This window comes from Hibiscus syriacus, unplaced genomic scaffold (assembly GCF_006381635.1).
Source record: "Hibiscus syriacus cultivar Baekdansim isolate YM2019G1 unplaced genomic scaffold, ASM638163v2 tig00116997_pilon, whole genome shotgun sequence".
NCBI lineage: Eukaryota > Viridiplantae > Streptophyta > Magnoliopsida > Malvales > Malvaceae > Hibiscus > Hibiscus syriacus.
In genome coordinates, this window is record NW_024063513.1 from 5276975 (window position 1) to 5291119 (window position 14145).

At 37.2% G+C, this 14145-nt stretch overlaps 1 protein-coding gene and 1 pseudogene across 1 annotated transcript; one reads left to right on the forward strand and one right to left on the reverse strand.

Annotated features, from left to right (window-relative positions):
• Positions 1-4033: 4033 nt before the first annotated feature.
• On the forward strand, positions 4034-6880 carry LOC120193880 (E3 ubiquitin-protein ligase WAV3-like). The gene is made up of 2 exons (XM_039196304.1): positions 4034-4803; positions 4915-6880. Exons 1-2 carry the CDS (start codon positions 4417-4419, stop codon positions 6787-6789), a joined length of 2262 nt encoding a protein of 753 aa, XP_039052235.1. The 5' UTR covers positions 4034-4416; the 3' UTR covers positions 6790-6880.
• Positions 6881-9155: 2275 nt separating this feature from the next.
• On the reverse strand, positions 9156-12820 carry LOC120194497 (annotated as a pseudogene).
• Between the last annotated feature and the right edge of the window lie 1325 nt (positions 12821-14145).

The window sequence follows — 14145 nt, forward strand, 5'->3', positions numbered from 1 at the left end:
TGCCACTCAATGGTCGCATAACAGATCAAGGGGACCTTCGCACTCCAAACATTTGATGGGCCCATAAACTTAGGTGGGATCACCGCCCTCAAATCATCAGTAGAATATGACACCCATTCAAACTAAAACAAATATATATAATTTTTATCAAAATAATAATCTAATTATATAACTATAATCTAAAATTGATTTTTAAGCATTAAAATTCATACTTGTGTGCCAGCATTCTGATTGATTAACACCCTAATTTTTCTAAATCATCAGGTAGCTCCTGATGATTTTTCCTATCAGTAGACCATCTATTCAAGAAAAATAATTTCTTATTCACTGTATAAAATTATTAATATACAAAATCAGTTTTACAATTACCTCAGTAGTAGCGGAAATACGAATGGGTTCTTGACAACGGGACATAAAAAGGGAAATCGATACCATGCCCAAGACTGCAGCAGCAGGAGACATCCGCCAATAGCATTACGCCTGTAGTCAATGGCTCGACACATCTCTCTGTACAAGAAAGACAAAAATGTTGAGCTCAACTGAGTGATTCGGGCAGATAAAAGTCGCCAAGGTGTCGCAACCACATGCAGTGAACTTGATTGCGCGATTTATCCGTCATTAACAACCCTCCTATCAGCTGCAGTATGCATGCCCGTGCATACATTTTAACTTCATCCTCAGACGCGTCCACGCTCAAATCACGAAAATTAGCATCTAACCAATTTAACGGTATCCGACCACCGTTAAAATTTTTCGGGACACGTCCTAGATTATCCCGACACAAAGCAGTCCAAGAACCATGGCGATCCCCGATATCACATATCCATCCACCGGAAGCCCCATGTGCATAGAAACATCCTCAAGTGTAATTGTGCATTCTCCGCACGGAAGATGGAATGTGTGGGTCTCCGGCCTCCACCGCTCTACTAAAGTAGAAATCAGGTCTAGCTCTATCTTACAGTGACCCTGATATCTACCTATATAACCGAATCCAGCCTCTACTAAATACGGCAAGACACGTCTATGTATCACTAACTTAAGATTCCTAATAAAATAATCTAATACACGATCATTATCCTAAAATTAAATAATTACAAAAATTAATTCTTAATCTAATAATCATGCATTAAATAAATCAATAAATTATTACTAATAATTTAAATTAAATTGAAACGTTAAAATGTTACCGTATCAACAAAGTGTCGAGATATATGATTTGCATCCAAGAGAAGTAGATCGTCTGCCATTTTATATCTGCAAAAAAATTAAATAAGTAAAATATTAAATAAATTAAATACTTAAATAAATTAAATAAAAAATATAAAAAATATAATAAAATATACCTTAGAAGAGATTATAAGAGTATTTGAGAGAAGTTGCGAGAATTTGAGAGAATTTGGTATGATGAAAGTGATTGAGGATGGATGTATTTATATGAAGGTTTGGGGGTATTGAAGTCGGGGTAGTTGTGCGCACCGCAGGAGGCGCCTTCCTGACGCGTGTCAGATTCACAGGGAAGGCGCGGCCCCTGTCTCGCGCCTTAAGTGTAATTACACACCTACCCCGCGCTTTATCCATGTGTATCCATGTCAGCATAAGGCGTGCTTCAGGGGGCGCGCTTCAGGGAGCGCGCCTTAGCCCACGTGACGCCAAATCAACATATAGAGCGATACAGGGGGCACGCTTTACTGCTAAGGGTGTTAGATCAAAAAATATAGTCTGACCGATGTTAGATCGGTAAATATACCGGTCACCGGTGATTTTTCAGGAAAAAACACCGATAAAAATTATTTTTTAGATGGAATCTTAATGAGATAAATTGAAATAAAAAAAAGAAAGTTATAACGGAAATTAGAGTAAATTATACATTTGATATCTTAATTGTACTTTTTAATTTTAATCATTTAATATTTTTATTTTAAAATAGTATTAAATATTATATTATATTTTATTTTGATCATTCATCGTTTAAAAATTAACGATGATAATAATGTATTAGCGCATGATAATATCACATTATCATTAGTTTTTTTTAATAAATAACACATTGATAATTCTGTTAGTTTAATGAAGCCATTATATATATATAATGTTATATATAATTTTAAAAATAATAGTTTAATGAATAAAATCAGATGTAAATACCATGGAGTGGACACACCCTAGAGGAGCCATGGGGGACCTTATAGGCCGTGGTCTCCGAACCTCTGACACCTATACCTTCGATTCAAACGGAAGAAGGGCAGCACGTGGGTATCTGAGCCACTTCTCTTCATTCTCTATGGTTTTTCTGATTCCCTTTTCAGTTGCAATAAATGTGTTTCACTGTCCACTTTGATACCGTAGTAAATGTTTCCGAGATTTGCTGCTATTGGCGTTTGACGTCATCCTTCTTCAATTTTTACCACCCAGATTTTATTCACTCTTAAAATGCCACTTGATCCAATAACGATGTGGTAGTTGGTTAGATCAAAAGATCATATCATCATTATTATCTTCTTCGCTCCTTTAACGTGTCCAAGTTCCGGTTTTTACTTTTTACTTTCTCTATTTTTCGGACACGATAGATTTGTTTTTCTATCCGTCCCATAGAAAATAATTCTTATTGTCTTTTTAAAAATTTTGATTTTAAAATTTCAATCATTATTATTTTAAATAATTAAATTTTATAAAATATATACTCAAAAAATATTTAATTAAAAATTTTAAAATATATTTTTAGCAATTATAAATTATAAATAATAATTAATTAAAGCCTAAAAAATTATTTAATAATGAACATATGTTATAGAACAAAGGAGTATGAAATTAGATTTTTATTTTTGTTATTCTACGAAACAATCTATATAAGTGATTAAAAATTATTATTATTATTATTTAACAATTAAAATTAGATTTTATTAATAATGGAATGAAATAAAATTACATTATATCATAAAAAAGAGATAAATTTAGAGACAATAATTACTAAAATATTCAAACAAAAATAAATAATTAACCTAAAAATACGAAGAAAATTAAAACATTCCATTGAAAATGAAGACTAATATCAAAACCCAATAACTTTTATATAATCTCATTGTCTCTGTCGAATGAGATGTTTGACGGAATGATAAAGGAGTAAAGAGCGAACCAAATAACCTGACAGGCTGCTTCGCTACATAATTCTGATTATATCAGCAAACAACCTTTTTACCAAAAGAGGGGATCTAACTATACATGACCACCGATTAACCAATCAAAAAAATAAATGTCGTGATGATTTTTGTACGATAACCAAAATGACCACAAAGGTTTGCAAAAAAAAGTATACAAAAATGTGAGGATAGTAGCACAAGAAAAGAGAAAATTTATGTCACAAGGACACAAATGTTTGTTCAAAATTAAAAAGACTCAATAAAAAACATAAATGTATAATATAAAAAAAATAAGAGAATTAATATTCTGCGGTAGTCGGCAACCAACATTAAGATTGATGCCCGCCGCCAGTTAAACAACGATCAAAGATAAAAAAGAAGACGACACAAAAATATTGAAAGAAAATTAGGTTAATTATTATTATTCTTTAAAATATTAAATTTGAGCATATATATATATATAGATGTTTGATCATTTAATGTTAAATAATGAAGAGAATTTAACCATATATTATCTTATGTTAAATTACTATTAAACACACTAATTTTTCTATAACTCAATTATTCAACGGCTAAGATTGGTCGAAAAAGGGACGGTGAAAGTATGATGAGATGCGAACAAGCAAATAATAAGGTGTAACAATATAATATAATGTCCCTCATATTTACCGTATATATGAATCATGCATAAATAATAGATAAACCCCAAAGCCAAAGTGTTCCCCCCCAACCCAGAAAGTGAAGAGGTGATCGTTGACGCCTTGACGGGTAACATGAAAAAATAAACCCAGCACGTGCCGGTTAAACAGGTTAAAATTTCATTTTATTACCATTTATAATTTAGGTTGGATATATATTCAGTGGAAGCAAAGTTTACCTCTGGATTTTAACAAACAAAGAGAGAGAGAAAAAAAGGATATATAGAGAGAGAAGGAGCAGTAGATCTCAAGCCTTCTCTTTTGCAGCATCACAGTGCAGAAAAAGGAAATAGAAAGAAAAGGAGCTGAATCCCAATACTTTGTCGCATTCGATCCCCTGCTGTTCGTAAGCTTAGAATCCTACCCTTTTGCCCTTTGTCGCAAACTCAGATCGATCAGAACAAAGCCATTTTTTTCATCTTCTTTTTCTGTATCTAATGGAAAAAGATAAACAAAGGGGGAGTTAGAGATAAAACATAAAAGAGAAGCGAGAAACCAAAAAGCAAAGGAAAACGAAAAGCAGAGTGCCTTTCTTCTGAGCTTAAAGTATTTTTTTTCCTGCTTTTGGAGTGCATTGAAAAATGACCATTGGTTGGAGGAGAGCTTTTTGCACGACAATCCCTAGAGAAGCAGAAAACAGTGTTTTAGACAAGCAGCAGCAACAGAGTACCTGTCCTAGTCCTAGTCCTAATCCTATTCCTAGTCCCAGAAACTGTGCCAAGCTAAGCTTTTTTTCTACCGGAAGTAACCCTTCGACTCCTCGCTTTCAATCTCAACCAGTTTCTAGCCCCCGTCTCCGTTGCCGGACTACCGTTGAACCGTCTTCCACGAGCGAAAGCCCCACCCTCCAATTCAAATCCACCCCTAGAGCAGCCACAAAAAGTCCTAAACCAATTCTCTCCTCCAATCCTTCCTCTCCCCGTTCCCCTCTCAAGCTTTCTTTTTTCCGCAACAGCTTCAAGTTCAGAGTAAGTTATATCAAAATTCGTAAATTTAACTGTCAAAGTCTAGCTAAATATTGAATGTTTGCTGGCGTATGATAAACTAAAGCTTTAATTTTTTGTATTTGAATTTTGCAGAGTAGTTGTGCGATATGTTTGAACAGCGTGAGGACAGGTCAAGGAACAGCCATTTACACAGCTGAATGTGCACATGCCTTTCATTTCCCATGCATAGCTGCTCATGTTCGTAAACTTGATTCCCTCATTTGTCCTGTTTGTAATACCACCTGGAAAGATGTTCCTCTTCTCTCCATTCACAGAAACTCAACTCCTCCGGATGACACCGTTCTGATTGAAAACACCACTCCCAGAATTGAAGATAAAAAGATCATGGGATATTGTTCACCCAGAACTGTTCACCCGCCGGAACCTAAACCGAAACCCAAAGCCAGGACATCTGATTTAAGACCCTACGACGACGATGAGCCATTGCTTTCCCCAACCGCCGGTGCTCGTTTTATTCCAATTCCAGAAGCTGATGAAAACATCGAACAAGAAGAATATGACGACGTCGAGGAGTTCCAGGGGTTCTTCGTCAATCCCAACTCTTCATCCACCGTCAAATCTGATGACGTTCTCCCATTCAACGGTCTTCATTTGAGGAATGTCCAGGCAAGATTATCTCCCGAAGCGGCGGTCATTTCGGTGGGCCGTGGATACGAAACTTACGCGGTGGCTTTAAAAATCAAGGCTCCACCTCCCCCTGCAAAAATGTTAGCTTCTTCGAGGATTAGTAGCGGTTCGACGTCGCATTTGGACCTTTCGCATCGTGCGCCTATCGATTTGGTTACAGTCCTTGATGTGAGTGGAAGCATGACTGGTGCTAAACTCCAGATGTTGAAACGCGCCATGCGTTTAGTCATTTCCTCGCTCGGCTCGGGTGATAGGCTTTCAATCGTGGCTTTCTCGGCTACTCCCAAACGGTTATTGCCTCTGCGGAGAATGACTCCTCAGGGTCAAAAGGCTGCTCGACGTATTATTGACCGTCTCGCCTGCGGTCAAGGAACTAGCGTTGGCGATGCGTTGAGAAAAGCAACCAAAGTGCTCGAGGATCGGAGGGAGAGAAATCCAGTTGCTAGCATTATGCTGTTATCCGACGGTCAGGATGAAAGAGTCAAATCCAATGCTTCCAGTCGACGGCATCATTCAAGTCACGCATCGTCCACCCGTTTCGCTCACATTGAAATCCCAGTTCACGCGTTCGGCTTCGGGCAAAGCGGCGGGTATAGTCACGACCCAGCTGAGGATGCGTTTGCTAAATGCGTTGGTGGGTTACTGAGCGTTGTGCTCCAAGATTTGAGAATCCAGCTCAGCTTCGCATCCGGATCAGCACCAGCTGAAATAACAGCCGTTTATTCATGTAGTGGAAAACCTACTGTTTTAACTTCCAGCTCCGTGCGCCTCGGCGATTTATACGCCGAAGAAGAAAGGGAATTACTCGTGGAACTGAAAGTTCCGACTTCAGCGGTTGGATCCAATCATGTGATGTGCGTTCGCTGTCTTTGCAAGGATCCAGGCACACAAGAAGTCGTATACGGCAGAGATCAAGCGCTTCTCGTGCCTCGGCCCAATGACGTTCGATCATCGGCAACCAAAATCGAACGGTTACGATTCTTCTTCATCACGACTCGAGCCGTAGCCGAAGTGAGAAGGCTGATCGAGTGCAGTAACGACTTAAGGAGCGCTTACCATTTGTTGGGCTCGGCTCGAGCCCTGTTGATGAAGTCGAATTCATTGTCAGCTGAGGAATATGTCAGGTGTTTGGAAGCTGAGTTGGCGGAATTGCACTGGAGGAAACAGCAGATTATGGAAATCCAACGGCGAAGGGTAAATGAAGGAGAAAGAGATAGAGAAAGGGAGACGTTGCCTGTGGTAATGGATGAAAACGGCGAGCCACTTACGCCGTCATCTGCTTGGAGAGCGGCTGAGAAGTTGGCTAAGTTGCAATCGTGAAGAAATCGTTGACTAGAGTCGGCGATCTACACGGCTTCGAAAATGCTAGATTTTAGTTTTTTCCCCTTTTAATTATTAATTTTATAAAATTGTATTTGAGCATTCTAGTTATATTATTGGGGGTGGGGGCACGGCGGTGGTAGCAGGCGGTGCTGCGCGTTGTGACATGAACTATAATACTAAAATTCATGCATTTGGTTGATGGGGGAGAAGGTATTGGAAGTGCAGGGATTTTTGTTGATTCATCATTATCAGCTTAAAATGTTGTAAATGTTAGTACAATTGAGATTTTAATCCTTTTTTATTCTTCTTTTTATAGTTTCAAAAGTAATCCTTTCGGGAAGTCTTTGACTTGGAAATGACAAGGATGAATGAATCATTTTGGTCTTATTTTCTGTTTTGCCGTTCAATTAACCACAACTGACTCAACCTTCGTTCTTTCTTTTTTATTCCGACTTGCGACATATAAAAGATGGACTTAACCTATGCCCATTTTTTTCTGACATCCGGAGGTTCCTAATGCCATGTGATAACTATACATTTACACAACACAGCTTGGAAATGAATCATCTGTAAAAAGTAAAAAAAAGAGAGAGAGAGACACACACACACAAACACACATTATGATGATCCTCAAAACTATATTTTATATAAAACAAGTCCTCTATCCACACACTCCAATCACAAAATGATGAGAGAGAGATGTGGATGTGATAATGTAGGTTCTATTTACTCGAGGCTTTCCTTTGCTTTGCCTTAGCTTAACACCAAGTCATGTGGGCAGCTCCTGAGGAAGGGAAGGTCCACGTTTGCCTTTGCTTTAGGAACATGGGTGTTACTTGTTATTGTTATAAAGTACATTGGTTTCTTTTTCCCCTTCATGTATTTTAATGGGAAAGATGAATTTTAGAACTAAGGGGAAAAATGGGTTTTCTTTTTCTTTCCATGGATGGGGGGAAAACACTCGTTGAAGACCAACTAGTGTTTAGGCTTTTTAGCTTTGAAAGGAGAGCTCTTTAGGTTAGTGTTTTTCAAAGGGAACTAACTCTTTCAAACCCTTTTGTATGGACCCAAAAAGATTTTCATGTTTTTTTCTTTTAGCCCCCTTTTCGAATCTCAATTTATAAAGGATTCTTGCAGGAAAATCCCAAAACTCCTAACCTCAATGATTTAACAGGGCAAGGCTAAAACCAACCGTGAAATAATACAATCCTAATCCAATGTATAGTCAGACATATTTACCACCATCTAATTATCAAATTAAATGGCTTGTATCGAAGGAGTATACATCATACTATTTGAGCATGATCCAGTGGTGTTCATGCAATTTCAACCAAAAATGGCAAACCATCACAAGTTTGCCTTAGCTTGCAAGTCTTTTTAGCAGCGCAATTAGTGTTATTAGCCAACTAATGACAGAATACTACTCTTATCTACTCTTATCTTGTTCGAAAAAAGAATAAAAAACATAATGGACCCAAAAATATTGCAGGTTTTATAATGGCAGTCAAGGGCAACCGGTGGTTACAAAAGTCCTACACGTCTTCTCACTTTTCTCACTCGGTTGTCCTTGGATTCCAAGCCATAGCTGGTTTGTGTTTGGTGATAATATCATTTGATGCTGAATGACAAAAATAAACGGTCCTACTGTGAAGTCTCTGTCAGCATTATTGGTGAAAAGCAATAGCTGGGAGTGTTTAGGCATAATCTCATATTGATGAAGCATGTGTTTTTTCATGGACCTTAATGTGTTTGGGGTTTACTGTACAGTTAGGGATTCCTTTTGGAATCCTACTGTTGTCACTGTGACTCAAAAGGGCGAGAACAATATATGAGCCAGTAGACATCTTTCTGCGTGGGTTTGTGTGTGTTGGGTGGGGGGCACCCTTGTTTTTGTTGTGTCTTCTTCCATTTGATTTTTGAAGGAATTCAATGGTGACGAAATTATCTGCCACGGAGGTACCTGTTTGCATCCAACCCTCCACACAATGTTCATTTGTCCTCTGCTGCGACAACTTGCAGCTCAGCTTGGTTCCTGATCATCCTTCTCAAACGGATTATGAACAATATGAGCCTTCTTCTCAGTCTTTATTAAGCCCAAATAAGGTGTTTTGGAGTGATTCCATCGATGGCTATTTAGCATCCCACCTCTATTCGCTAAAATAAATCATTCACAAACTAACTATACCTATCGTTTGCATTTCCCTTTTTGGGTCATATCAACAGTGCAGTTTACTTGAGAAAAATCTGAACAAATACATCTGCAGAAAATTCCAGTTCTATATTAAAATAAGTAGCGATTAGTTACATTGATTGATATTGTTCAAATAGATATTATACACACTTTGCACACTACAAAGCCGAAAGACGACCAACAAGCATGTGGTCGGAGTGTGAAGCCAAATGAGATCCAAACACAATAGAGTCTAAATTACACATTAATGAATTGAAATTAACCAACAAGAACCTCGAATCGACGACTACAGCAGATGAAAACTCATAACACAGTGAGGAAGTAACCCTCTTATTTGACCATGAGGAAGTGTAATTGATTGGGAAGTTGGATATTGTTCCACCTTGGCTCGAATTTTCTGTACTAAAAGAGATATACCTGTCTCGAGGCCGAACATTCTGTTAAGTGCATGCATGTTCTTGAGGGTCTCACTTAGAGTTCGACTGTCACTACCATCACATCTCAGGTGCTGCATTGGACCATGGAGAAGTTTATTCACAATTCCACGGCTGAGATCGTCCACTGCCTTCCTTGTCTTCTTTGGGATATCTTCCCCCATCTTCCATAAGCATTTCTCTAACTCTGCAGCTAGAATTCTTTCTGCATAGGCTCTCAACTTCTTGATGGCTGGAACGGTTTCAAGTGAATCTCTCCACGCTTCAAACTGTTTTGATTCCTCAGCAATAATGGCCTGAGTTTCCATTGCTTTTCGTAGTCGCTCCTCTTTATTAGCAGCTACAACTTCCTTCAGGTCATCGACATTGTACAGTCGTGCGCCTTCAACATCTGAGACACATGATCCCACATTTCGTGGAACGGAGATATCAACAAAGAGCCTTGAACCACCAACTTCAGAGCTGACAGGAGGGAGGTCCTTGACATGTTCTTTCAAAAACAATGGGGTTTCTGATGTAGTACTAGTAAAGATCACATCAGCTTCAGCTGAACAAGCAAGCATGTCTGTAAGGGGTCTGTAAATAATCTCACGGATTGCTGCGACTTTCTCCTCGCTTCTATTAACAACATCTTGGTTCAACCTTTTGGCTTTTACCACCAAGTGCTTGATCACAAGCTTTCCCATCTTTCCTGCTCCAACAACTAACATTCGAGCAGCAGCATGTGAAGACTCAGGCAGCTTCATCAAAGCCAATTCAACAGCAGCAGACCTAACAGAAACAGCCCCGGCAGCAATGTTATTCTCTGTTCTAACCTGTTTCCGAACAGTAATTGCATGGTAGAAAAGCCCACTAACGGTCCTTCCGAAGCCCACAACACCTTGCCCAACTTTGACAACTTGTTTAACTTGTGAAAGAATTTGACCTTCTCCAAGAACAAGAGAATCAAGACCAGCAGATACTTCAAAGATGTGCTGTGTAGCATCCTTGTTGTACAACAAAAACCGGTGCTCACAAATCTCTGAAACTGGGATACCACTAGTCTGCAACCAATTTGCATTTACTTAAAGTACTACCAGAACTAAAGTTTCCATAGAGTTAAATATCACAAACTATTGAGTCCACAATATTATACATTTTCCATCAAAAAAATATTGTACCTTTGACATCCATTCAGTTACTTCCTTGACACCACGATGCTGCGATAGGGCCACAACATATATTTCCATCCATCCTGTTGCAGGTGCTAAGAACAGCAGCCTCTTCTATATGATTCAAACCACATAATTCTCCAATGGCTCGTGGCTATTCTGCTTCTGGAATGGCAAGTTTCTCACGCATCTCCACAGGTGCAGTGTGAATACTAAGCCCTATAACCACAATGCTGCTCCTTTCCTTTGTATATCCTGGCATGGACCAATAATAAGATTGTGCGGAAAATTAACACGTATATTCTGCAAAAAAGGATTATGTAAGATACATTTGATTGAAATACCTGAAAAAAGGCCTCAAATAATGTGAATTTAATTGAAGATAAAATGGGTCCATATCTAAATGTTTGTTCTTAACATCTAGAAGTTTCCAGACATTAAAGGCATCAATTTATGCCGATTTAAGAGAGCTGACAAAAGAGGGAAGCCCATGCAAGCAACTATCAGTATTAATAATATGGTCATGGAAACATTTTCCTTCTATGTTGCTCCAAGTCTTCATTTTTCTTGAAGAACTCGTGTCCGGTACATACTAAGACATGGGAATAGGGATATGATCACCCTCTAAATACATGAAAATTTTGAAAAAAAATTAAAACATATGTTTCAGACATGTACCCATCTTTGACCATGCACACCGTCCTAGTAACATAGCTTTAAGCCCTCTTATTCAAAACAAAAACTTCACAGAAAGGAGATTGATGATGGTTTTATTGATACAATGGGAAGGTACACAAAAGCAAAGTATAGGTTCCATATTTCAAGCCATAGCTCGAAGTTCGATTTTGTTTTTCGCATCAACCAACAAAAGCAACAGGTAAGCAAATGCATGTGTAGTAGGTAGAAATAAAGCGATAATTCTTTTGCAATAATAGTTATTTCGTGGTTTTTTTTAATCTAAATTACCATTCCCAGTTAATTGACGCTCTAAATATCTAAAGATTGTGGACTGGTCAAACATGTCTGTTCCAAAAAAATGAAACTTTTCAACAATCACATTAAGCAACAATTCATCAAATTGCAATTCACAATGAGATCTAAAATTGAGTAACACAAAATTTAGCCAAAACACGCGAAGGAAAAGGGGAAACTTAGCAGAAATTAAAGGCAGCGGCGTGGGTGAGTATGTGCAGTGCCTCAAAAAATAGGAATCCCGAACTAGAGTATATTTATAATTTGTTGTCATTAAGAAGCAAAAAAAAAGTATAGAACAGTAGTTAGATCATTGAGCCTATAACTTTGTTGATTTTAAATTCGAATCTCGTTAACAAACAAAATTATTTTTGAGAAAAACAATTTTAAATTTACACGGGATGTCGAAATAGAATATATCTATCAGATTTTTAAAATAATAAAATTAATCATTTATTATTTCAAAAAAATAATTCGAGATCTCCTTTACAAAAATTTACACATAGACTCTAATAACCTAGCCACGCCCTGATTAAAGGTACACGTACTGTCAGCTGCGGAAATCTTGAGCTGCTCAAGAGCGGAGAGCGCAGCAACCTTGGAGGGATCGATTCTTTCGCCTTCGCTGAAGGCTTCAGATTGAGCAACTTCACATCTAACTCCACCAATCCTCTGCGCCAAACCTTTCTTTCCACGATTAGGCTTGGAGAAAGACTTCATTTGCTGCTGAGAAAGAGAATAATCCCGCAAAGAGGATGCCGAGGGCGATGAACAAGCATTGACCAACAAACGCTCCCATTTAGCACCGGAAAGAGCCGAAGAAACCTCCTTGGTTTTGATAAAGAAAATCGAAAGCTCACGGCCCGAAAACCCATATAAAAGGGAGAAGCAGAGTGCTAGCTTAAATGGTGTATTTTGTGCCCCAGAACTTGCGGGTATGAAACTATAGCCAGAAAATCAGAGTTGACGGGTCGTGTCAATTCAAGATCCGAGTTTGGGTAAAAAACAAAAAGGATAAAAAGTGGGGAAATAGAGTGATTAGCCTATGATATAAAAGTGTTAGGATTGGGGGAATGAAAGAGTGAGAGGATTCTGATTTTGTTTTCCGAAATTTGATTGGCTGATGAAACACACCCTTGCTAACTTCTTTGCCTTTGATGTTCGTCCTTTTGTAGGGCCCCCTCCCCCCACACTCCTATGCCTCCAAAGTCTAAATCCTTTGGGAATTTAATTTCCTTCTCATTTTCTATTTGCAATTTGTCAAAACCATGTGGTTTCATGATTGATTTTTCATTAATCAAGTAATAATATATATATACATATATATATATTTAAACTTCCTTAAAGGTTGTAACTTGGAATATAAAAAAAAAGATGGAAACATTAAAATTAGAATCCCAATTTTTTATAAGCTTGAGATATAAGGTTTCATAGAGGTTGATAATCTCGTAATATTTTATATACGTAGAACATAATTTTAAATTAAAGTCATTTAAAAATTTATTTTTCTAAAAATGATGTTATTATATTCATAAAAAATCGATTGTTAATTGATTAACGGTGTTAATTATCAATTATGACGTTGAAAATATTTTTTTTTGATACTTTACTGATAATTTTTTGAACTATTTAAGAATAACATTGAAGAATTAAATTTTCCTCTAAGGGTAAACATAAATATATATTCTCATTGTTTCTATTTATTTTATTAAAATAATATAATATTATATTATTTATTAATTAGTTGTAAATAAATGGTTTTGAAATCAAATTTCAAGTAATATGTAATTTAATATTAAAGATTCGAATCAAATTTAAATAAAATTAAGTAACATGATCATTTACAGTCTTATACTCTATTCCTTGCAAGCCAAAAGAAAAAAAAATCAAAAGATGAGTATAAAAACATCATTGTTTATCGGATCACTGGAATGTGTCTACATTTATGTTATCGTCGTCTAGCTAATGCTAACTAAAGATTCACAGATTCACACCGTGGACCTATTCTGTCCATTAAACGCTTCTTTTTTTCACAGAGGGAATAAATATTTATATAACGAAGAAAAGAGATAAGATGGGGAATCACCCATAGGCAGGGTTTCAAATCGCGGTCGCGTTTTTGGTTATTTCGGATTTACCGTGATTGTGGCCGTCGCGGGTAACTCGGACGGCGACGAAACCACTATATCGCGGCCGAAATCGCAGTCGCGGACCGTTTTTTAAAACCCTGCCCATAGGGTTTCCAAGATTTCACTTCAAGATGATCTACGTGTCTGCTTTGTTTTGCTAGTATAAATTAAATTTCAGTTCACTCTTCCAACTTTAACTCTGATTAACACATAAATTTTTACATGAATGATCATGTTTATTCATCAAACATGACCCACATTTCAAATGACAACATGCATATTGATGAATGCATTATTAACAAAGGCGTATATATAGAACTGAGTTATGTATGCATCTTGAATGGTAAACCACCTATGCAACCACAAATGTAACACAATAATCTAGGTTTTTCACTTGATAGAGAACTATTATATGATATTAAAGATACGTGTATTTTGGTTGATTAAAATATCTTTTAAAATACCGTACCTAAAAC

What these genes read in the sequence shown, in the direction of transcription:
- LOC120193880 (XM_039196304.1), top strand. Translation starts at nt 4,417, where the DNA reads ATGACCATTGGTTGGAGGAGAGCTTTTTGCACGACAATCCCTAGAGAA. An exon ending in GCAACAGCTTCAAGTTCAGA is followed by an intron (nt 4,804 to 4,914) that starts GTAAGTTATATC and finishes TGAATTTTGCAG; the next exon opens with AGTAGTTGTGCGATATGTTT.